The sequence below is a fragment of the Phocoena phocoena genome, chromosome 17 (assembly GCF_963924675.1).
Source record: "Phocoena phocoena chromosome 17, mPhoPho1.1, whole genome shotgun sequence".
Lineage (NCBI taxonomy): Eukaryota > Metazoa > Chordata > Mammalia > Artiodactyla > Phocoenidae > Phocoena > Phocoena phocoena.
In genome coordinates, this window is record NC_089235.1 from 42179629 (window position 1) to 42202635 (window position 23007).

Here is a 23007-nt window from a genome sequence, read left to right on the forward strand (position 1 = left end):
AATGGCCTATAGGGGAAAAGAATCCAGAAAAGAGTGGATATATGTATATGTATAACTGATTCACTTTGCTGTACAGTAGAAACTAACACAACATTGTAAATCAACTAGACTCCTATAAAAAAATTTTTTTTAATTAAAAATAAAAGAGTGGGGCTTTCTCAGCATTTCTGCTCCTCCCCCTGTGAAAGCCAAACTCTGCCATGAGTCATGGGGATGCGTACCTCGTCCCTTACCCAGGGGCAGCAGAGCTCTTTACATCAGTGCAGAATTCTGGGCGTGGGCAAGTTTCTTGCCCTCCTGGAGACAGGTGTCAGTGCAGGGTGGGAGTGCAGTTTCTACCCTTTTTCCTGTAGCCGCCAACCTTTGCCTAGTACTGCCCTGCAGGGCAGTTTTCTGCCTCTCCCCCAGGGGGAGATGGCCTCGGCTTCGTATGAGAGAAGCGTCCCAGAAGTAGGTGTATTTGCTGCCTGCTCCCGACAGCACCCAGTCATATGTATCCCTGCACCACGAGGTGGGCTCTCTTAGGGCTTCTGCCCTGCTCTTTATTTCCTGTGAGCCCGTGATGGAAGTTTGTGGAAAAGATCTAGAAAATAGGTACCTAGAGCCCTTATGTGGGAGGTTCCCAGGGATTCTAAACTCTCATCTTAACACACACTCAACCCTTTAAGAATTTGTTAACATTTCAGTTGTCTTCATTCTTGCTTTTATGACTGAGGCCTCTCCCTCCTGTCGCTGCTAAAGGCAGCCAGTTCGTGTGTCCCACCTCTCCTTTGATGAGCACGTTATCCTCTGCAGTTCAGTTCCTCTGGTTGAATTACAATCTCAGATCTCTGATGGGCCTAAAAAAGTTATGATTTTCTAGATTATCCAGATTTCTCTTATTGTTAGGGTAGGGGCAGAATTCTCCTGTGGCTGTCTACACCCTAGGAGGAAGCTGACTGATTTTTCCTCTCCCTGCCACTACCCTCTCTATTCCCTTCCTCTGCCTTGTTTTTCTTCATAATACTTAAAACTACCATTACATTATATTTATTTATTGCCTGTCTCCCTCACCAGAATATAAATTCCATTAAGGCAGAATATTTGCTTGTTTTGTCCATTTCTGTATCTCTGGCACATAAGAGAAACTCAGTAGAAGCTGTTGAATAAATGCATGCATAAATGCCCAAGACCATGACATTTTCTCCAGGATCTTGTATTAGCTTGTTTTCATAAGAATGTACTTCTTCTGATGCTGTTCTCTTTCCCTTGTTCTGTGATATTTTTCATATGTCCCATTTCGATTGTGTTCTTATTTATCTTTTAATCAAGCAAATCTGTTTGCCTTCAGTATCTCCATATGCCCCAATAACAGCGAAGCGGGGGCTTGTCCTTGGGCTGCTCTCTGTCTACCTTTGATTTAGTGTATCTTTGCTCTCAGACCCACAGCTGGCCTGCAGGTGTTTCTGTGCTGCTGCCAGTCTGATTCTTCATCCTCGCAGGCTGTCATCCAGTGCATCTCTGCCCTACTGCAGAAGTTCCCCCCACCCCCAAGACCTGAGCCTTTGGTGGTCAGGGCTAATGTGTGCCTCACAGATAGCAAACTCTGTATTTCAGAGCATCGGTGTTCCCTTTCTGCCTTCCTATTTGTTTTGTTGTGGCTGCTCCTGGCTCTTGCTGTTGTTTGAATAATTTTTACTCTTTACTGCATTTGGAAGAGATGGTGGTGAGATGGAAGCTGGAGGGCAGGGGATTGGTCAGTGCTCTGCCTGCCTCGGGGAGCAGCGCATAAGGAGGGTAGATGAGGGGGCACCCCACTTCTCTGTTGGTTCTAGGCCATGTTATTGCTCTAAGGGCTGCACATCTGGCAGCAGAACCGGTGCATTCCCTTATCTTTTATAACGTGATCCTTTTTCATAAATCCTGGAGTTTACTGTGTCTCTGAGTTGTCTGTTTTTGTTTTGTTTGCTTAAATCAGATCCAAATATGTTACAAGTAATGTTCATCTCTGCCTGACCCTTTGTTATGTTTTTCTGGGTTATCCTTTGTGAGGCTGCATTAAAGCATGCTAGCCAGACATCCTGTTGAATGAGACCTCCTGCACTACAATTTTCGAGGTGTAGGTTGAAGCTTTTATGATTAGGAAAATTCAAGTTCGTTAAATATGCTACTGAATTAGAAGTAGCTTCTTGTCATCACCTAGTCTTTAAATCAGTTTATATTAAAATTACTACTATCCCATGGTAACCCCCAATATATTCTGGTTTTGTAAAAAAAAAAAAAAAGTAAAACAAACTCTCTTCCATATCACTATGCCAAAGACCTCATCCTATGGGATATCATTTAGTTTCCTATCATCAAACCATTTCCATCTTTTCACTGTTAGTTTAAGGAATAATTCTGGATTAGAGAACAGAGATATTTCAGAAAACATAAAGAAATATAATTGTAAGACAACCTCAGTTATTCTGAAGGAAGCCTGAAGGTTAAAACAATAGCTGCCTTGATTTAATTACTCATGTGTTATCTGAGAAAAAGTTGATTAAAACAGATTTTGACACTTTTTATCCATTGGAACTTTAACTTCATTGGGAAAATGGTCCTGAGGGTGGTGAGAATGTTGACTAATTGGCTTGTTCATCCCACATGGGATTACATCACTTTTTGAATCAGAATTTCCTGCTATTGCAACACATTTTTTTCTTTTGTTTTTTTTTCCTTAGAAACAATCCATTTGGGTTCATTACATGGCCATTTGTTAGTCTGGGGCATTGTACTTGTTTATGACTACAATGAAGTCGTAGTAAGCTGGGTCTGCCTGTATATACAGAGTCAGTGGGAGATCCTGCAGCTGCTCAGGGAACGAGGCAGTGCAAGGGGTCACCCTGATATTTTAAACCCAAAATCCTACTTTCCCGAAGTCCTGGGGCATTTTCCTGTTAATCATCAAGAAGATTTGTTCAACTTCAGTTTATTTATTTACTGTATGCTGTATGTAGACTCAATTTGTTGAGCTTGGTTTTTTTAAACTTTTTTATGGAAGTGTAATATTCTCAGAGAACATGCACAAATCCTAAGTGTATAACAAGATGAACTTGTACCAACTGAGTGCACCTGTGTAAACAGTACCCAGAAAAAAGAACCTGACCAGCACCTGGTCAGGAAACAGAACATGACCAGCACCCAGCAGCTCGACTCGTGTCCTCGTCCTGTCACTCACTACCCCTCCTTACCATGGGTAACCACTCTCCTGTTTTGCTTGTTTTTCTATCTTACATAAATGGGATTATACACGATGTATTATTTCTTTCATTTTTCATTATGTTTATGAGATTCGTGTATTTATTGTGTATTGATTGTATCTGTTCATTTGCACGTCCGCGCAGCATTCCATTGGTCAATACAACACACTATTCATTCTGCTGTTGACAGGCATTTGAGTAGTTTCCTTTGCGGAGGAGATGGGCGTTATTATGAATACTCTCTGAACATTCTAGTACATCCCTTCTGGTGAAAGCATTCATATGCATCCCTTCCTGTTGGAGTGTAGCTGGGAGCGGAATTGCTGGGTCCTAGGGTGTGTGTATGTTCAGATTTAGTAGATAAGCCAGTCTTCCAGAGTGGTTGTAAGTATTTATACTCACACTTGATGTATGAGAGTTCCAGTTGCTCCACCTCCTCACCAATACTTTCTGTCTTTTTCATTTTAGCTATTCCAGTGGATATGTAGTGAATGTGGTTTAATTTATATTTCCTTGATGATAATGAACCTGAGCAACTTTTAATATGATTATTAGTAATTTGTATTGATATATCCTTTTTTTGTGAATTGTCTGTTCAAGTTTTTTGCCCATTTTTCTATCATTTGACTCTCTTTTTGTTACTGTTTCATGGAAGTTCTTTATATAATCTGGATATGGGACCTCTGTTGAAATATGTGTGGTAAATATTTTCTCCTCTGTGGATTGCCTTTTCATTCCTGTAATGGAGTCTTTTGATGAACAAATATTCCTAATATTTTTAAAGTCCAATTTATTATTTTTTCTTGTATGGTTTGTACTTTTTTGTCCAGTTTAAGAAATCTTTGCCTACTCTAAGTTGACAAAGCTGTTCTATGCTTTCCTCTAATATCTTTATTTAAATTTGTAATTCATCTGACTTGACATTCATATACTACATGATCTAGAGATCAAGATACATACTTGCCATGTGGATATCCTATTAACCTAGCGTCATTTTACTTGGTTTTTAACTTGTTTAAAATATGTCCATACATGGGGAGGGGAAAAGGGTAAGCTGAGACGAAGTGAGAGAGTGGCATTGATATATATACACTACCAAATGTCAAATAGATGGCTAGTGGGAAGCAGCTGCATAGCACAGGGAGACCAGCTCGGTGCTTTGTGACCACCTAGATGGGTGGGATAGGGAGGGTAGGAGGGAGACGCAAGAGGGAGGGGATATGGGGCTATATGTATACGTATAGCTGATTCACTTTGTTATACAGCAGCAACTAACACAACAATGTAAAGCAATTATACTCCAATAAAGATGTTAAAAAAATAAAAATTAAAACAAAACAAAACAAAAAATAAATAAATAAAATAAAATATGTCCATAAAATTTAGTTTCACTGAAATATTTTTTATATTTTCCTGGAGAGAATTACTAATGATTCTTGAAAAAAATTTAAACCTATGGTGATGTAAAATTTATAATATAATCAACAGATTTATTTAACACATAAATTGAGATATTTCTTAAAGTTTCTTCTGTTTAATTAGACTCTAGTTTGTAACTCCAGCATACTTATTTATTCAACACCAGAGTGATTCATAATGCACAAAGCACAATAATTAAAAATAGATAAATTATTCTCACTTTTTCATTTGAATTCAATTCAACACATGTTTATTATTTGTCTGCTAGAATTTGGGACAGTTGAGAACATGGTTGAAGTTTTGAGCTCCATTTTTATGTCATTTAGGTTTTAAGCCATATAATAAAGTTGTCAAACATCTGTCAGTAATAAACCATTTTTCTTTAGTATTCAAAATTATATTAATAAAGAGAAGTACAAGGTGAGAAGTTTTATTACTATTAAGATGACCTTACACCGCTATACCAAGTTTTCCACTAGTAATGACACACATATTTTAAAAAGTAAAAATAGAAAATATAAAAGTTTCATTTATATATTTGGAATGCCTATGACTGCTTCTTCTTTGATGTCATTTCTGCTCAGTTTTAATTTTTTTTCTCTTTTTATTATTCTAGGTTGTACTGGTCAGTGGACATCTGGACAGCTGGGATGTTGGGCAGGGTGCGATGGATGATGGTGGAGGAGCCTTTATATCATGGGAAGCACTCTCGCTTATTAAAGATCTTGGTGAGTATTTAGTAAGTCGTTAACCAACATGTGAGAGTGTCAGTGGTGACATGTTTAACTCAATACACAGAATGCTCAACAGATTAGTTATTATGCCATGTTTAAAGATCCTCCTGAGGTCTGTATGTTTTTTGTCAGTTGATTCCCAGAAAAAAACTAATTTGTCCCCTTAAAGAAAGAAATTTTTATTCAAGTGTCCACCAGACAGCCAAAGGATCAAATATGATCAGCCACGGGGGAAAATGAACAAGCAAATAAAACTGTAGCAAATGCATCTACATCAGCTAGAGATTATGTAAGGAAAGCATAACCAAGTGGAAGGAAAAATCAGCAGCTCCCCCACTTCCTTTTCCTTGTTTGTCTTTAAAGACATCATCAGGCTGTTAGGATAGCTTTACTGCAGTCGTCTGTCCATGATAGAAGTCAAGGAGCCAAAGTAGGCCTGAAGGAATGGTGCTTTTGGCCACAATAAGGAATCTAGGATGAAAAATTGGACCTTCCAGGTTAACCTAGACATGGGACAGGCATCAAAAGGAAAGACTAATTGTGAAAACAGTGTATTTTGATGACCCTATTTACAAACAAAAAACATACATTTCCTCTTTGTGTGCTGGTCAAAAGGTGGATTTTGAGCGAGGTTAGAAATAATGAAACAGTCTGAAATGAGACTTCCGTGTCTGAATCAGACCAGTGGTGGTTTTGAAAATGCCTCATGTGCAGAACGTTTTATATTGTAACTGTGGAGTAACCTTGGTTTCAGATGTAGTAAAGGTCAGAACATGCCTTTTGGTGAAGGTGTTCCATTGCTTACTTAAGTATACATGTGTTTAAATTCATGCTTTTCCTCTGGCTTTTAATGAACCCCACTAATCCTAAGTCAGCCCATTAAATAATTGTTCATCTTAACTAGACTACTGACATTGTCTTGGTCGAGGCAAATATTTAGTGTATCATTTTGCTTTACGTCTTACTTGTGTTTTAAAAATGGAGAAATGGGAAGGTGATTGTGCATGTTTTTAACTTCTGAAGAGGCCGGTGTCTCTCAACCTTGGCATTATTGACACTTGGGGCCGGATAATTCTTTGTTGTGAGGTGGGTCCCGTACATTGTAGAATGTTTAGCTGCATCCCTGGCCTCTACCTACTAGATGCCAGTAACACCTTTCTCCCCTAGCCCCTAAGCTGTGACAACCAAAAATGTCTCCAGACATTGCCAAATGTCTCCGGCAGGTTGTGGGCAGAAAGGGTGGCACGTAAAATTGACCCACTAAAAGAAGCTATTAAAAATTTTCTAGGAGACCTGAATACAGGGTCGTTTTTTAAAAAATGAAACAAACTAATTGGAAAACTTACATTGTGTATACTTATACTTTTAGCATCATTACCATACTGAGCAGCTACTATGTGAAAGCATTTTGTAAAAGTTGGGCATACAGAGAGGTTTAAAGTATGTCCTCTGTTCTTAAGACCCTTAGAACATAGTTGAAGACATACATATGCACCTACACACATAGTTATCAATAAAGATATAATGTCAAGTCTGCTTTTAGAATTGGGTAAGGTTTGAGAGAGATAAATTGCCCAGCAAATAATATCGAAAAACACTCATTCCTTCAGAGGAGATCTGGGAGACTCCATATGTGAATGCTCTCCTCTTCTAACCTTAAAAAAAATATCCCCTTGGCTATCTGTTCTCTCTGTCCTTAACTTCATTCCAGAATGAAGTGGGTTCTAGAGACAAGGCAGGCAAATATCCAACAGTTTCCTCTTTACAGGGCACAGATATTTATTTTAGAAGTTAATTTTATTCCCAGGTGTTCCAACCAGCTTGACAGGAGGCAGAGTGGAGTGTAAAAAGAGACCTGGACCCACCTCAATTAGATTTTTAGGTCCCTCTGTGCCACAAACTACTTTTTTGGCCTCGGGCAGGTCATTTGAACTCTCTGGACTTCGTTTTCTTCACCTCTGTTCAACTGTTAGCTTCCAGAGTATTTTTATCTGCTCTAGATTGGCATAAAAATTGTGTCTCCTCTACGCTTTGAATCTTACTTCTTTAGTACTCAGCATGGGACCCTAAATCACTGTTAATTGAGTTGAATTCAATTGCATGAATAAATGTCAAACACCATGCAAAGGTGAATTGAGTATCTTTCTCCAGCTCTGAAAGTATACTGACTTCAGTTGCCTTTGGTAGCTAGTAATCAGTCTCGTTCAATTCAGGACTTAACTCTCCTATAGATTTCTGAACACCTATGTAAACACATGAATTCAACTCTAAAATAAAGACTAATATTTCTTTTGAGTAGGTGTTAAGAGGCAGCATGGCATACTGTTAAAAAAACACTCTGGAGCCAGAGTGTGTGGGTCTATCTCATAAGGTAGCTCTGAAAATTAAGTAATCTATTCACATAATATACTTAAAACAGTACCTAACCCAACCCAGATACACAATAAATTTTAACTTTTATTATTTAATAAGCATGATCTGACAGTACCATATTTTTTTAAACCCCACACCAGCTTTGCCTCCTAACTTAATATGTTAATTGTACTGATGTAACTCTAGGGCCAGCTGCTATTGTATCCCTAAATATCCTTTCCCTTTACTATTTAAGTCACCATCTCTTGTATGATGGAAATCCACTGACCCCTTCACCATTTTCTACTTTCATACTAAATTTTCAAGAGTCTAAATTTCTCCTGGCCACTTCCTGCTTAAGTTGAATGCCTAGAATCCGTGCTATACCTCATATCCTATGATTGCACCCACTGAGTCTTACTCTTTAATTTTAAAATTAAAATTAGATTGTGGATTTCTGTTTGTAGATTGTCTATGTCTTTTAATATGAAGAACTATGTCTAACGTGTCACATATGCCTTCTAGATGAAAATTAACGATATACTTGAATAAGAAATAGCACTTTGGGCTAGAGGCCAAGAAATGGGTTCATAATTATATTACTTAATTACATTGACCCCCAAACTGTTTAGTTGGTAAAATATGAAAGCTCTATGGCAATCTCTTTTTCCAAGAAAAGTGAGATTCCTTCTGGCTGCTATTCCTTGGACAATATGTCATGCAGAATGCATGTCAAAGTCCCTCAGTGGGGCTTGTTAATTTGAAGTGTTGGTCCAGTGGAACTTTCTGATATTTAGAAATATTGTTCGAAGATTCATCCTTCATGTCTCTTCTCCTTTATTCACTTCTTTCACTACTTTTATAGATTCACTCTTTTGCCCAAGCCATCAGCTAAAACCATATTCAGTTAATCTAACAGAAGAGATATTTGTGCTTTGCAAATATAACCAGTCATTCCTGAGTAACTGTCAACAGAAGGCTATTTGCTGTGAAATGCCATTGAATACTTTTTTGTGTTTGTGGTTTACTGGACTTGAAAGTGTTTATTGGAAATGTCATTTCCTGGAATGTTCTGGTGTCAGTGGACAAAGCCTATGGCCAAAGATCTTATGCTTCAAAATGTTCATTTGGCCCTTGAATAATAAACCACCATCCATCCCCAAATTCTTCCAACTTTACCATTTTCCATGAAGTTAGAATTTTTAAGTTTTCAGGCCTAAACAAACGGGAAAAGTAATTAACAGTACTACCTGGTTGTTGAAATGTTGGATATGTGTGAAACATCTTTTTAGAGAAATTTGACTGATTTTTATACAGCTTTAAGTCTGTGTGTTAGAAAAATATTTTATTTATATATTTCTTCACTCATTCACTCAACAAATATTTACTGTGTACTGATTGCATGTCAGTTGCCAGATACCTTGTAACAAAGAGGAATGAGACTGGTCCTTGAAGTCTTAGAAGTAGGAGAGACATTTAATTCAAAAATTGCAATGAAATTGTTGTAAGCTCTTTAATTGAAATATGTGCAAATTACTTCGGGCACCTGGTAAAGGGAGAGACCAGCATGGTTTGGCTGGGTCAGGGCGCCTTCACAAAAGTGATATTTGAGCTTTCTTTTATAAAGATAAATAGAATTTCCTGAAGCAAAAGGGGCACAATGAAGAATTCCCAGCAGATTATAGAGCTTCCAGTCCTGTGTATCATTAAAAATGAGGAGAAAACTGTTGACAGTAACAGTCATGGGATTGGGGGGGAAGAGAGGGTTTGCGGAATTGCAGGAGATACTCTTTTTACCTGATATATAATATTAGATTTTTGTGTAGTAAGCATGTATTACTTTAGTAATTAAGAAAAAACTCTCAAAAGCCAAAAAAAAAAAAAAAAAAATTCTTGGTCTTGCCATCACCATAAACACTCTGTTAACAGGAACTACAGAGCCAGAGGTAGGAAGTAGGAAGAGTCATGCAGGAGTCACCAATGCCCAGAAGTACACCAGGCAACACAACCAAATGCGTGCTAAGGCTTTGGTGGAGTTAGAGCTTTATGTAGCCATTTCTAATGCACTGGGTTCCCTGTCAGAGGTGGGGATCCATCCAGGAAGAGGGTTTTCTTCTCCCAGGCCCTGGTCAAGCCTCCCTTGGAAATGTCTCAGGAAGTCCAATCCAGAATAACTGAGTGAGGGAAATGAAAAACTTCTAAGAAATAGAAACCTAACGAATAGAGATAGAGCATGAAGCCAACTTGGGACTAGCCCAGATCTAGAAAGGAGGTTCCATTAGAAAGGACCTCCTCTTATGGTCAAATAAGTTTGGGAAACTCTCTCTTGGTAATTTTTTTTTTTTAACATCTTTATTGGAGTATAATTGCTTTACAATGGTGTGTTAGTTTCTGCTTTATAGCAAAGTGAATCAGTTATACATATACATATGTTCCCATATCTCTTCCCTCTTGCATCTCCCTCCCTTCCACCCTCCCTATCCCACCCCTCTAGGTGGTCACAAACCACCTACCTGATCTCCCTGTGCTATGCGGCTGCTTCCCACTAGCTATCTATTTTACGTTTGGTAGTGTATATATGTCCATGCCACTCTCTCACTTTGTCCCAGCTTCCCCTTCCCCCTCCCCATATCCTCAAGTCCATGCTCTAGTAGGTCTGTGTCTTTATTCCCATCTTACCCCTAGGTACTTCATGACCTTTATTTTTTTTTTCTTAGATTCCGTATATATGTGTTAGCATACGGTATTTGTTTTTCTCTTTCTGACTTAACTTCACTCTGTATGACAGACTCTAGGTCCATCCACCTCACTACAAATAACTCAATTTCGTTTCTTTTTATGGCTGAGTAATATTCCATTGTATATATGTGCCACATCTTCTTTATCCATTCATCCAATGATGGACTCTTAGGTTGCTTCCATGTCCTGGTAATTTCTTTATTCATCAAAAAACATTTGTTGGGAAAGTGATTCCATGACTCAAGTGTGCTTTGGGAAGCATTGCTCTGGGGCATTACTGGTGTTGGCAGAATTGAGGAAGAATCCAAGAATGCTTGCTGAGGTATACTTCATGGAACTGAGTACAAATGGCCTTGGATTTATTTTCATTCTAGATTTTCTAGGCTGTCTTTGGGCTCTTGCGATTGCCAGAATATTGACAAGATAGAACCATGTAATGGTTCCTTAACTGGCATGGTGGAGATTATTCTTATATTACTTATAAGAATATTCCTGAAGAGCATCTGTACCCACCCAAGTGCAAACTTTACCCAACAAATAACTTCATTTCTGCACTAACTAAGCCTATTTTATTAAGATAAATGTAGTATTATTGGAAATGTTTAACATATACTAAAGGCTCTCTCTGCCAGGTTTTTCTGTGGCCCCCAATGCACTAGAATTTGGTAGGATTTATTTTTTCTAGAAGGACTTTTGATCTTAAAACATTCCACAAACTCTTCCCTGCTCCCTTTTTGGATGCACTTCCTCCACAATTATTTTGTGAACACAAGAAGGGAGTCTTACATCCCTGGGAAAGGTTTCCTATTAAAATCACCTCAATACATTTAGGAAATAATATGTCCGCTTCTGGAACTGTCCAAGAAATTAACTTGTTTCAAGTCTTAGAAAAAAATGTTTTTGCCAACATTAAATTTTATTTTTATTAATTTGAATTTTAATTTGTATATGGTTGTTTGCCTTTTTTTTTCTGAACAAATTTTGGTCTTGACTCTTTATAATTATATTTAGTGATGCAAATACCTAGAACAATGGAAGAATTAGAAACTAAGAATTTGCTTGCTTTTTCTCTTTTTTTCTAACTCCTAAAAGTAGGTTTATAGTCAGGGAGCATTTTTAGCTCCTTCTCATGGTCTTTAGAGGATGATCTTCTCATTTTTTATTTAAATATGTTATTTCCTATAGTGGCAAGGTATGTAGTATCTGGCTTTACCTTAAGACCTGTGGCAGATACATATTTTTTCAGCTGGGAATTGCTAAGACCTTTTCTTGAGGTTTGAACACATTGTTAGTCTCACTAAAACACTTTGCATCTTTATATGTCATTCAGCTAACATAGACATTTCCAGTGGTGTGTGTAAAAAGACAAACTGTGTGTAGATTGTTCTTCCAAATATGTCATGAGATAAAGTAAGGCTTGTTACAAATGAATCACTTAGAATGTGTTCTACCTTTTAGTTTGGACGTGGTAGGGGAGATTCTGTAGTCCTTTCAAAGCCTTAAACTACATGAATATTGCTGTTACTATTTTATCATGTAGTTAAAATATACCATTTCTGTGTCAAAGGAGACAAGACCCAGGCCCAGTGGCATTCAGCCTTGCGATTCATTCCTTCCTGTCTGACAGAATCTGGAGAGGTGGCAGATGAATGTTGCGAGAGGAAGGGTCTCAGGGGCCCCTCTGTCCATAGCATGCTCAGCTTCCTCCCCGACATCTGCTTTGATTTGGCCTGTATGCCTTAGAAAGTTAAGAAATGTGGTGTTGGTAAAGGAAAAGGAAGCCTTAAAAGTTGCTACTACTGGGCTTCCCTGGTGGTGCAGTGGTTGAGAGTCCGCCTGCCGATGCAGGGGCCGCGGGTTCGTGCCCCGGTCCGGGAAGATCCCACATGCCGCGGAGCGGCTGGGCCCGTGAGCCATGGCCGCTGAGCCTGCGCGTCCGGAGCCTGTGCTCTGCAACGGGAGAGGCCACAGCAGTAAGAGGCCCGCGTACCGCAAAAAAAAAAAAAAAAAAAAAAAAAAGTTGCTACTAATTATCCTGGAGAAGAATGGCTATGTAAAGACGTAATAATGGTATCCGTAATGCCCCAGTGGATTTCTTTCCACTCAAGAATGGGATCCATATAAGTCCAGGGCAGGGCTGCCTCGAAAATGTAGGCTACCTCATTAGAACTGCATCATCACAGCATTGTGCAACTCGGCTCACAGGGGGATCTCCTATTTCAATAATAAATATTGAACGCCTGCTTCATGTCCGGCCAATAAAATGGGTAAGACGCAGATCATTCCATCAAAGAGCTTGCAGTCGGGCATCAATAGCTTCACATGGGTGGGAAGCAGGAGAAGAAAGGACACGATTAGAGCTCATGAAGGTCCATAATTTGAGGAGTGGAGGATGTTTTAGTAAATCTAGAGCCATAGGTGAATGAGGAGTGGTGAGAGTTTAGCAGATGAGGGTCAGTTTGTAAAGGGCATTGGACACGAAGCTGAACTTCAGAGCTGGTGCTATAGGCAGTAGGAGCCGTTGAAGATTTTAAGCATGAGATTGACTTCTTCTAAAGATACTGGCTAGGCTATCCATTTAACTTGTAAGGAAGTGGGATGAATAGAATGGAGACACAGGAAAGTGGAGTGGGGAGATTCCAGCTATACAGAGCCTGAAGAACCACAGTTTTGGAGTTAACTAAGCAAATTTTATTTGCCATGTGGCTGACAAGCCAGCTAAATATACCAAAGAGGAAGTGACGGGGTTTCCAAGGATGCTGTGTTCTTCGCCTACATACTTCGCTGCATCACGCTAATGCTGCCTTTTGCAAGAGCTGTGGTCTGCTCGGCTTAGAATAAATTCTGTTCCAGTAAATGTGCCGAAAAACAAAGGTCTGCAAACAAAACAAGAAAATATATTATGGACATCTGACCGGAACTTTATGGTTAACTGGATTTTTTAAATGGTCCTGGGAGATAAGGATTTAGTTTAGTTCATTTTTAGGCACCACCAGCCCTGTGAACATCCCCAAAAGCAAGCTCTAGAAATGGAGAGTTTCTACTAGATGTGTGACGGACATGATAAGCTAAATAAAGTATTAAATGAAGTTGACTATTGTCACATTACTTATTTGTAATCCTGCTAATGCCATCCTCATATTGGAGAAATCATCAGTGATGAACTCAGCCCATGTTCTTGCTTGACACCAGCATCTCCAGATTGTACCATGTGACTCAGATCTCATGGACTTTTTAACCGATGAACTGCTGCTTCCTTAACCCCTAAATAACTCAAAACCTGTAGGCAAACGAGAGGTAGCATGGATAGTAGAATAGCATACACTCCATGTTAGAGTATCTTGGGTTCAAATCCTTCTATGCTACTTAGTATTATGTTGTACAAACTATTTAACCTTTTAAATCTCAGTTTCCTCTTCCTTACAATGGCAACAATTTATCTTGAATTGTTATAGGATGATTTGAAATAATTTAGGCAGTGTCTGGTCCCCACTAGATCATCAGTAATAATAACTCTTATTATTAGGTGTTAATTGCCAAAACAACAAGGGTGAATATTCCAGCAGGGGGTATAATCTCAGGATCGACCTTGTCTCTCAAGGCTTGATGTCTGTATCTCTTTGCACAGTTGGGCTTGGTCAAGGCCATCCCTAAAGCAGAGAAGCCTTCATAATAAAAGAACGGTAGCTGGTTCTGATGAGCCAGACTCAAGAACCATCACCCCCGTATAGCCACCATTCAAGAGTATATATAGGGACTTCCCTGGTGGCGCATTGGTTAAGAATCCGCCTGCCAGTACAGGGGACACGGGTCCCATCCCTGGTCCGGGAAGATCCCACATGCCATGGAGCAACAAAGCCTGTGAGCCACAACTACTGAGCTCATGTGCCACAACTACTGAAGTCCACGCGCCTAGAGCCCGTGCTTCACAACAAGAGAAGCCACCGCAATGAGAAGCCCGTGCACTGCAACGAAGAGTAGCCCCCGCCCGCCGCAACTAAAGAAGGCCCGCGTGCAGCAACAAAGACCCAACGCAGCCAAAAATAAGTAAATAAATAAATAAATTTATATATTAAAAAAAGAGTATATATAAGGCTGATTCTCTCCTCATTGCTGTAGAGAAGGGCAGTTAATAGATGCTTCAAAAATGTGACGTGGAATTAAAGTAACACTCACAAGATATGGGGATGGAGAGATCTTCATCTTTTTCGTCCCCTTTTCTCTCTCTGCCAGTGTTCTTAACCTAGTAATGCTGTATTTACAAAGACTTATAATATCCCTAAAGAAAAAACTAGTAAAAACAGGAAATAGCTGTTGAGGGCAACATAATTTACTACAAAGTAAATTGTTTGAAATATAGAAAAAAATCAAGGCAGAGAAAACAAAGAATCAAATCTAGTACTTACTCTTAACATTTTACCCTGGTAACTGAGCTCTCAAGAAGTCTTTCTATTTTTTAATATAGTCAAAACCCCACAATTTCCAGGCATTCTCAGAGGATCCTCATGCATAGAAAACTGAGCACAATGACCACTGATGCTTGCATTATTGTTCTTTCTCTGTAATAATGGCATTTTTTAAAAGAAATACATTTAAAATATAATTGAAAGTATTCCGAGTTATTGCCTTGGTTAATGTGTATAGGAAAATAGAAGTCAGGAAGTGTTTCAAAGGCTATATCTCTGTTCACGTCACCATAGACCATCTATCCGCTTAGCCATCCCATAGTCACTTGTTTCAAGCAGCACATTAGAACAAGGGAAGATGTTATGAAGTGCTGCATACTGGAATTACTTTTTTGTGAAAGATATAAGTGTGAGTTCATCTTTTATAGTTGAATAATTTTAGATGAAAACATTTGAATGTCATTTTTAGCCACAAATGAGGAATTAGAGGAATTTTCAAATTATTACTTTTCTGGAACTTTACGTTGTTACAAAAAACAGTGATTAAACTTATAAAGTAGGGATTTTTTTTTTTTTTTTTTTTTTGCGGTACGCAGGCCTCTCACTGTTGTGGCCTCTCCCGTTGCGGAGCACAGGCTCCGGACGCGCAGGCTCAGCGGCCATGGCTCACGGGCCCAGCCGCCCCGCGGCATGTAGGATCCTCCCAGATCAGGGCACGAACCCGTGTCCCCTCCATCGGTAGGCGGGCTTTCAACCACTGCACCACCAGGGAAGCCCTAAAGATTTCTCAGCCAGGTCTTCTTAGAATGATGTGAAGATGAAAAGAGATGCTTCCTGACTTTAGGATGAAATAATAACAGCATTTAGCATTCTAGAGCACGCTGTTCCAAGCTCTGGGCTACATGCTGGATATGCAGTTCTCAGAGTCTGGAAGGTAGAAATTACTATTATTCCTTTTACAGATGAGGAGCCTAAGGCTGATGCTACTTACAAGTTACAAAAGTAGAAAATCTTTTATTTCGTCTTAATGTTTCTCTTCAATTTTTTTCTTTGCCCCCCCTTTTTAAAAATAATTCAAGTATTTGGAAGCAGACATAGAATAATAAACACTAACAATCCTCCACCCAAATCTCATAAATGTTAACAATGTCAAATATTTGTTAACAGTCCTTAGTTTAAAAGAAGTTAAAAATTACCAATACAGCTGAAACCTGTTTTGTACCTCTCCACAATCTATCCCCTTCTCCCCTTGCAGTTGTAACCGTGTTCTGATTGTCGTAACATTGTTCTGTAAGGGTATTTATCCAAAAACAGTATTATATCATTTTTGTGATTTTGAATTTACATAGATGGTATTATTCTCTTCCATGTGTGGGCTTATTGTGTTTTATTTATTTCTTCTGTCTTCTTCAGGTGAATGTTTAGTCCACTAATGTGGACTTATTTTCTTCCTTATTTTCTAACATTTACATTTAAGGCCATACATCTCTTACTAAGCAATGGTTTAGCTACTTTCCACAAGCTTTGACATAGTGTCTTAATGGCCATCCAATCTAAACATGTTAGGATTTTCATTATGATTCTTCTTTGACTCTTTAATTATTATAGCTTTCTTTAAGTTTCTAATAATATTACTGAGTTCCAGTTTTGCTGTGTAGTAGTTGTTGAACATGGTTTATGTAATACTGATTCTTTGGTATTTGTTGAGACAAAATTTTGGTTTATTGGTCAGTTTTTTAAAAATGTGTTCTTATGACTTGCAAAGAATATGTAGCCTCCTTTTCTGGGAATAGCATTCTACATATTCTTTCATTAGAGAAAATGTATTAATTGTGCTGTTTAAAACTACTATATCATTACTAGTTTTTTTTTATCTGGTTGCTCTATCAGGTTTTGAGAGCAGTATATTAAAATCTCCCACTAAGATTTTATACATTTCTTCTTGAAATTAATTAAATTAAATTAAATTAAATTTCTTCTTGAATTTCTATCAGCTTAATTAGCTTTGTATAATCTGAAGCTTTGTTGCTTTACCTGGTTGAGTCTAAACACCTTCTTTATCCTTAATGTTTTTTCCCTGTAAGTCTATTTTATCTTATATTAGTACTGTATCATGACTACCTCTCTTTTGGTTACTCTTTCTTTTTCTGTTCCTTTACTTCTAACTAATCTAGGTCATTGTGTTTTAGTTGATTCTGTTGTAAACAGCGTATAGTTAGATTTTTAAATATTCAATCTCACAACATCAGTTAACGGATATGTTTGTTCTGCTTCTCTTTATTGTGATTACCTATATTTTAGTAACTTTCTAACTTTTTTCTATTAAAGCTGCCTTTTTTGTTTCTTTTTTCTCCTTTTCTTTTTTTTTTGCTTTCTATTGGATTCATTGTTTTTTCCTACACTCTCTTCCTATTTTTCCCTCCACCATTTGGAAATTTATTCATTTTCTTCCTATTCTTTTAGTGGTTATTGTTGAAATGTCACATGTATATATATATATATATATATATATATATATATATATATATATATATATATTTATTTATTTATTTATTTTGCGTTACGCGGGTCTCTCACTGTTGTGGCCTCTCCCGTTGCGGAGCACAGGCTCCGGACGCACAGGCTCAGTGGCCATGGCTCATGGGCCCAGCCGCTCCACGGCATGTGGGATCTTCTCGGACCAGGGCACGAACCCGCATCCCCTGCATCAGCAGGTGGACTCTCAACCACTGCGCCACCAGGGGAGCCCTCACATGTATATTTGTTTTAATTAAATAATACAGCAATCATAAATTGCTCCAGTATATGCACTCCCATCATATGTCTCATGTATATTCTTGGTGACTAGTGTTTTAGTTATGCCTTGTTTCCAAATCCTCCCCAGATTTATTATTTGGTTATTATTATTTTTTTGGTTTTTTCACTTACTGGCTATATTCCTGTTTAAGTGTGCTATGCCTCAGTTTCTTCATATGTATAATGGGGTTACAATAGCATCTACCTATAGGTTTATTACGATAATTAAATGAGTTAGTTCAGTTTCTGGCACACAATAACTTCTCAGTGAATTTTAGCTGTTATTATTATTTATAGTCAGTATAAGTAATATTAGATTGCCACCATGTTTACTGACATTTTTTATTATCTATTATTCCTTTCTTCTGGTTCAGTTACCTTCTTCCTAAAGGGGACCCCATGGTAGTTCTTTTTCCATTTTTCATCAAGTGAAACTGAACTTCTCTACCCATTAAACACTAACTCTTCCTTCTCCACTCCCCTCAACTCCTGGCAACCATTCTACTTTCTGTCTCTTCCACTGAGTTTTTAACTTAAACTACATATGGGTTAAGTCATAGCTTGTCCCTTTGTATCCTGCGAGAGTCGGGTATGGAGGTGCCAGCCCAGCAAATCCGCTCTACTTGGGCTTGATCTCTCTGCATCTCTGAGATCTTACACCAGCCTCCCAGTTACTTTCTCAGCTTGAGGTTTTGAAAACCCCAGGTTACTGCAGTGTCAGCTTTTACTTTCCGTTCTAGCTTAAATTCCCTTACTGCTTCTGGGATCTGAGGATTTCTGTGTCTTTCTCTTTTTTCCTCTTTCCCTCTCTCCCTTTTTTTCCCTCCCATCCTTCTCTCCCTCTTTCTCTCTCCCTCCTTTTCTCTTTTTGTGAGTTAGTGCTGTGCATTAAACAATAGTTTTTTAAATGCATACTTTCTAAGCACTTAATACATATTTATATGAGAAAGGTTCCCTTTGGCATCACCTTGAGCAGCCAGAAGTCCTTTAGTCCTTTTCTAAGAAAGCAAAACTCCTTTCATTCAGCCTGGTGCTTGGCATTTGGAAAAAAGAAGAACTGGAAAATCAGGATGGTGACCTGTCTATGGCATTTATTGTCATGGAATAATGAGAAAGGGACGAGGAGGAAAGCATGGACGGCCAAGGCCTATAGTCCCCAATCATTTTACCATCCAGCTTCCTTTGTGTTTTCATCTTTATTTTCATGCTTTGCAAGGTTTTGAAGAAAAAAAAAAAAAACCTGTTAACTAATAATGATTTATTTTCAAATTTTGTTAATCACAAAACTTTATAACAACCATACTTTTATCATGAGATGACCAGTGTTACTGTTATCGAGTTGATATTCTTCCAGCCAAGAGCAAAGAAATTAAATTGTCAATTTAACTTACAGAGGGAACCATTTCACATATAAAGGTATAATTTTTCCTCTGTGTTTTTTAGAAATTCGCTTACAGACCCTCTCTCAATCCTAGGTTTGTGGAAACGCTGGCATAAAGGTACTGGTTAGAGCCCTAGAAAGAGAAAAGTCATTCTTGCCTACCCCCTTCTCTCTCAAGGTTTAGCTACTACTGGCTGGTCCCGAAACTGCCTCTGCAGTCACTGCTAATCCCCTTCTTCACCCAGTTCACAGCATCTACAGAGTTTGGAGATGCAGCTCCTAAGTGGTCTAAGCACAGGTGTATATTAGTTTTCAGAGGATGTTATTTGGACTAGCAGGAAGATTATCACACAAAATCATCTCATTGCCACCCTTGAAAAAATGACCCCAACTTTCATATCAGATTATAAAGTCCTGGGCCATTGAAGCAAGTGTGTTCTTATCAGTGATTCTGCCAGCTTTTGTAAATGCAACTTACGTAATCAGCCCTCACTTAAAGATTTTCACTGTGGGTTTTTGTCTATTTATTCTTTCAGAATAGTGCCTTAGAAAAATCTATACTGATTTTTCCTGGAAATTATTAAGCAGGTCTCCTGCATCCCCCATCTCCCAACCCCCAACGACCATCATTGAAGAAGAAACAAATCCCTAATTCCAAATCTAAGCCACTCATGACATTCACAGCCGAGCTTACTCAGAAGCTGGCCTGTCCCTGAAGGACAGTGGGTGAAACACTAGTCACTGGAGAGCCTGAGGAGACAGTGGGAAGGTGAATCAGGAAGCCACCAGGAGGAGCAGCAATTTCTCTGTTGCTTTCTGTACTTAGAGCATATTTTTAAAATGCACTTGCTAGAGGGATAAACAATACAGTTCTATTATCCAAATTTTTATTTATTTATGTATTTACTTTTGGCTGTGTTGGGTCTTCGTTTCTGTGCGAGGGCTTTCTCTAGTGGCGGCAAGTGGGGGCCACTCTTCATCACAGTGTGCGGGCCTCTCACTATCATGGCCTCTCTTGCTGCGGAGCACAGGCTCCAGACGTGCAGGCTCAGTAGTTATGGCTCACGGGCCTAGTTGCTCCGCGGCATGTGGGATCTTCCCGGACCAGGGCTCAAACCCGTGTCCCCTGCATTGGCGGGCGGATTCTCAACCACTGCGCCACAAGGGAAGCCCTATCCAAACTTTTGAATCACACTTCTGGCCTTGTAATTTACCTGATTTGCTTCTATGTGCCGTTCTTTATTTCATAGTGAAGAAAGGTCATTCAGTGAGGGATAGGTATATTAGTGAGGACACTTAAGCCTATACATTTAAATCTGGGGAATATGGATAAAGAGAATGAATTGGAGAGTGATGTTGGCCGCTGTTGGTCAGTGGCCTGGAAGGAGTCGGTGTAGGTCCCTGAGCGGGCACAGGTAGGAGTCACGTGGGAAGCGGGAACATGTGCGTCCTCCAAGCCCCTCCATGGGGGCTGCTGCCTGCTCTGTATCTTCAAGGGTATTTTATGAGACATCTACTGCAGATCCCTAAATCTGCCATACTATTTCACCTCTCCTCCTTCACCCCATCTCCAATATGTTATGTGTACCCAATGTTTCCACTGTAAGACTTGAGCTCCTTAAGCATGACTTTTCATCTTTGCATGTTCCGCCCCCAACAGAAGATAATATCAATAATAGTGTCTGGGGCTCCCCTGGTGGTGCAGTGGTTGAGAGTCCGCCTGCCGATGCAGGGGACACGGGTTCGTGCCCTGGTCTGGGAAGATCCCACATGCCGCGGAGCGGCTGGGCCCATGAGCCATGGCCGCTGAGCCTGTGCATCCGGAGCCTGTGCTCTGCAACGGGAGAGGCCACAGCAGTGAGAGGCCCATGTACCACAGAAAATAATAATAATAATAATAATAATAGTGTCTGTCAGATTTAGCAGAACTGACCCCACTCCAATACTTTGGGCCAGGAAAGTGAGAAGTTCAGAGGAAAGGTTGCTTGGGGAGTAGAGGAGTCAATCCACAGAGGCCCTGGGTCTCTTTCAGAAACACAAGACTGGCAAGGAAGCCAACTATGGCTAAAGGGGAAAGAAAGAAGAGAGAAAGAAGCCAGAGGTGCAACCTAGTAAAAATGTAGCCTGGCTTGGGGAGGCCCAGCAGCTTGAAGGAATGAGTTTGGGGTACATATCGTGAAGTCAGGTGGGAAGGCCACATCTACGTCTATTTGATCTGGGCGCCATCATTACACTGTCTCTGGATTTTAGCCTTTTGTTTATCAGTTGGTCTTTGTTTAATCGTTTAATCATTTTTCTTTTGTCCTTCCTAATATTAACTTAGAAAACTTCTTTTAACGTAGGCTACGTTCAGTCCTTTTTGCTCTACACATGTTTAAAGTGACCTTTATTTCCTCTTATGGAAGAAGATAGATTTTATTGAATAATTTTTTCAAGTGGTGAGATTAGTTGTGGTCACAGTGGCAAATTCTTCATAATTCTCCAAGTGCTAAAAAAATGAATGACATGAAGTGAATTCCCATGATGGGAGTTGTCCTGTCATTGTGAATTGCTGTGATAATCTTTGAAGTAATATTTCTTTGCACACTGTCTGTCAGCAACTATGTAGAGTTTGTTTTAGATTCAAAAATGTGTGAGATGAGTTGATCTACATCCAAGAGATTCAGACCTTTTGTTGTTGTTGTTTTTGGCCCTGGTTGCTGTTCACTAGTTCAGTTGTGGGGTAGTTTTGTTATGTTTAGCTGTCCTGAAATTTCATGTTCAGATGCAGTTTTTGCATACTTTTTTTCCCCTTCATTGACTGAAAGATGGCTAGAGAAGAGAAATAATCTTTTATCTTTCCTCAGTGATATTAACTTCATTACATTCACTTTGTAAAATAAATCTTATACCTCCTACTCTACATAAGTCCTGTTTCTAAAATTTTGTTATATATATTACTTAAGACTGATCAGCATTTGCCCCTTCCTACTGCATACACATCCGGGGTTTTTGTTTTCTTTTCAAATCTTTCAGACTGGGAAAAAATGTACTATTTGTGAGCGGATGATTTAATTTCGGTAAATGCCTTTTATTTCTCTTTCCCCGTAATTTACTGCTTGAAACCGTGAGAAACATCCAAGTACAGATGCTGCTTCCCAGCTTTGATGAAACCTTGGTTGTTGACCTCACAAACTTGGGAAGATTTATCTCATGTGACTCAGTGGTGGAAGTAGTAATATTAGCAGTTGAAATCTTATAAGACATCACAAGGAAAGGGAAACGTTGGTCATTCTGCTTCTTGTTAAGAACAGCTAGCAATTCAAAAAGCAGTTACTTGCTAAGCGGGGGGAGATAAAAATGATCAAACAGAAATGCCTCCTCCTTCAGTTAAATGTGAACTGAGAACGCTGCATAGTAGTAATAAAATCAAAGTCTTAGAAGATTTCCCTTGATGAGTGTGTGTATACGTGCTTATTTTTATTTGGTCTTCAAAAATGGATTTTCTTATGTATTTATTCTCTTTGAGGGAAATACATCTAGATCAAAATAGTTTGTTTGCACAATCCTTGGTTTATATAGGAGCTATTTAAGATGTCATGTTTTCCCTGGCTGTGCTGAGACGAAGACAAGATTATCTGCTGTGTGAATTCCATCTGCGAGAGACAGACCCTCGCCGTGCTCCCTGCACGACGACTCCTCTCTGCGACCAGGCGGCAGAGGTGATTCCTGTCATTGGTCCCTGTGTGCCCTGCATACAGAAGGCAGGCCCTCTGCAGGCCCTAGTTCTGAGGCACTAAATGAAAACTGCCACGGTGGCCATTGAATAACTTGTTTGTGAGGAAGCACTTTCAAGAGGAAATGATTCTGAAGAAAGAAGTGTGCGTGACCAGTTTTATAGGATGTGCCTGGTGAAGCATGTCTTACTACCTAAAGCATGCACAGCAGAAGAGAAAAGAAATGCATGTGAGCTGGATTTC

The 23007-nt window shown here is 39.2% G+C and overlaps 1 protein-coding gene across 1 annotated transcript in view; it reads left to right on the top strand.

Moving 5' to 3' along the window:
• Positions 1 to 23007, top strand: part of CPQ (carboxypeptidase Q) — a 369106-nt gene that overhangs the window by 195361 nt on the left and 150738 nt on the right. The window contains exon 4 of the mRNA XM_065895425.1: positions 5257 to 5368. Within this exon, the coding sequence (XP_065751497.1) occupies positions 5257 to 5368 (112 nt within the window). The remainder of the gene's footprint in view (positions 1 to 5256; positions 5369 to 23007) is intronic.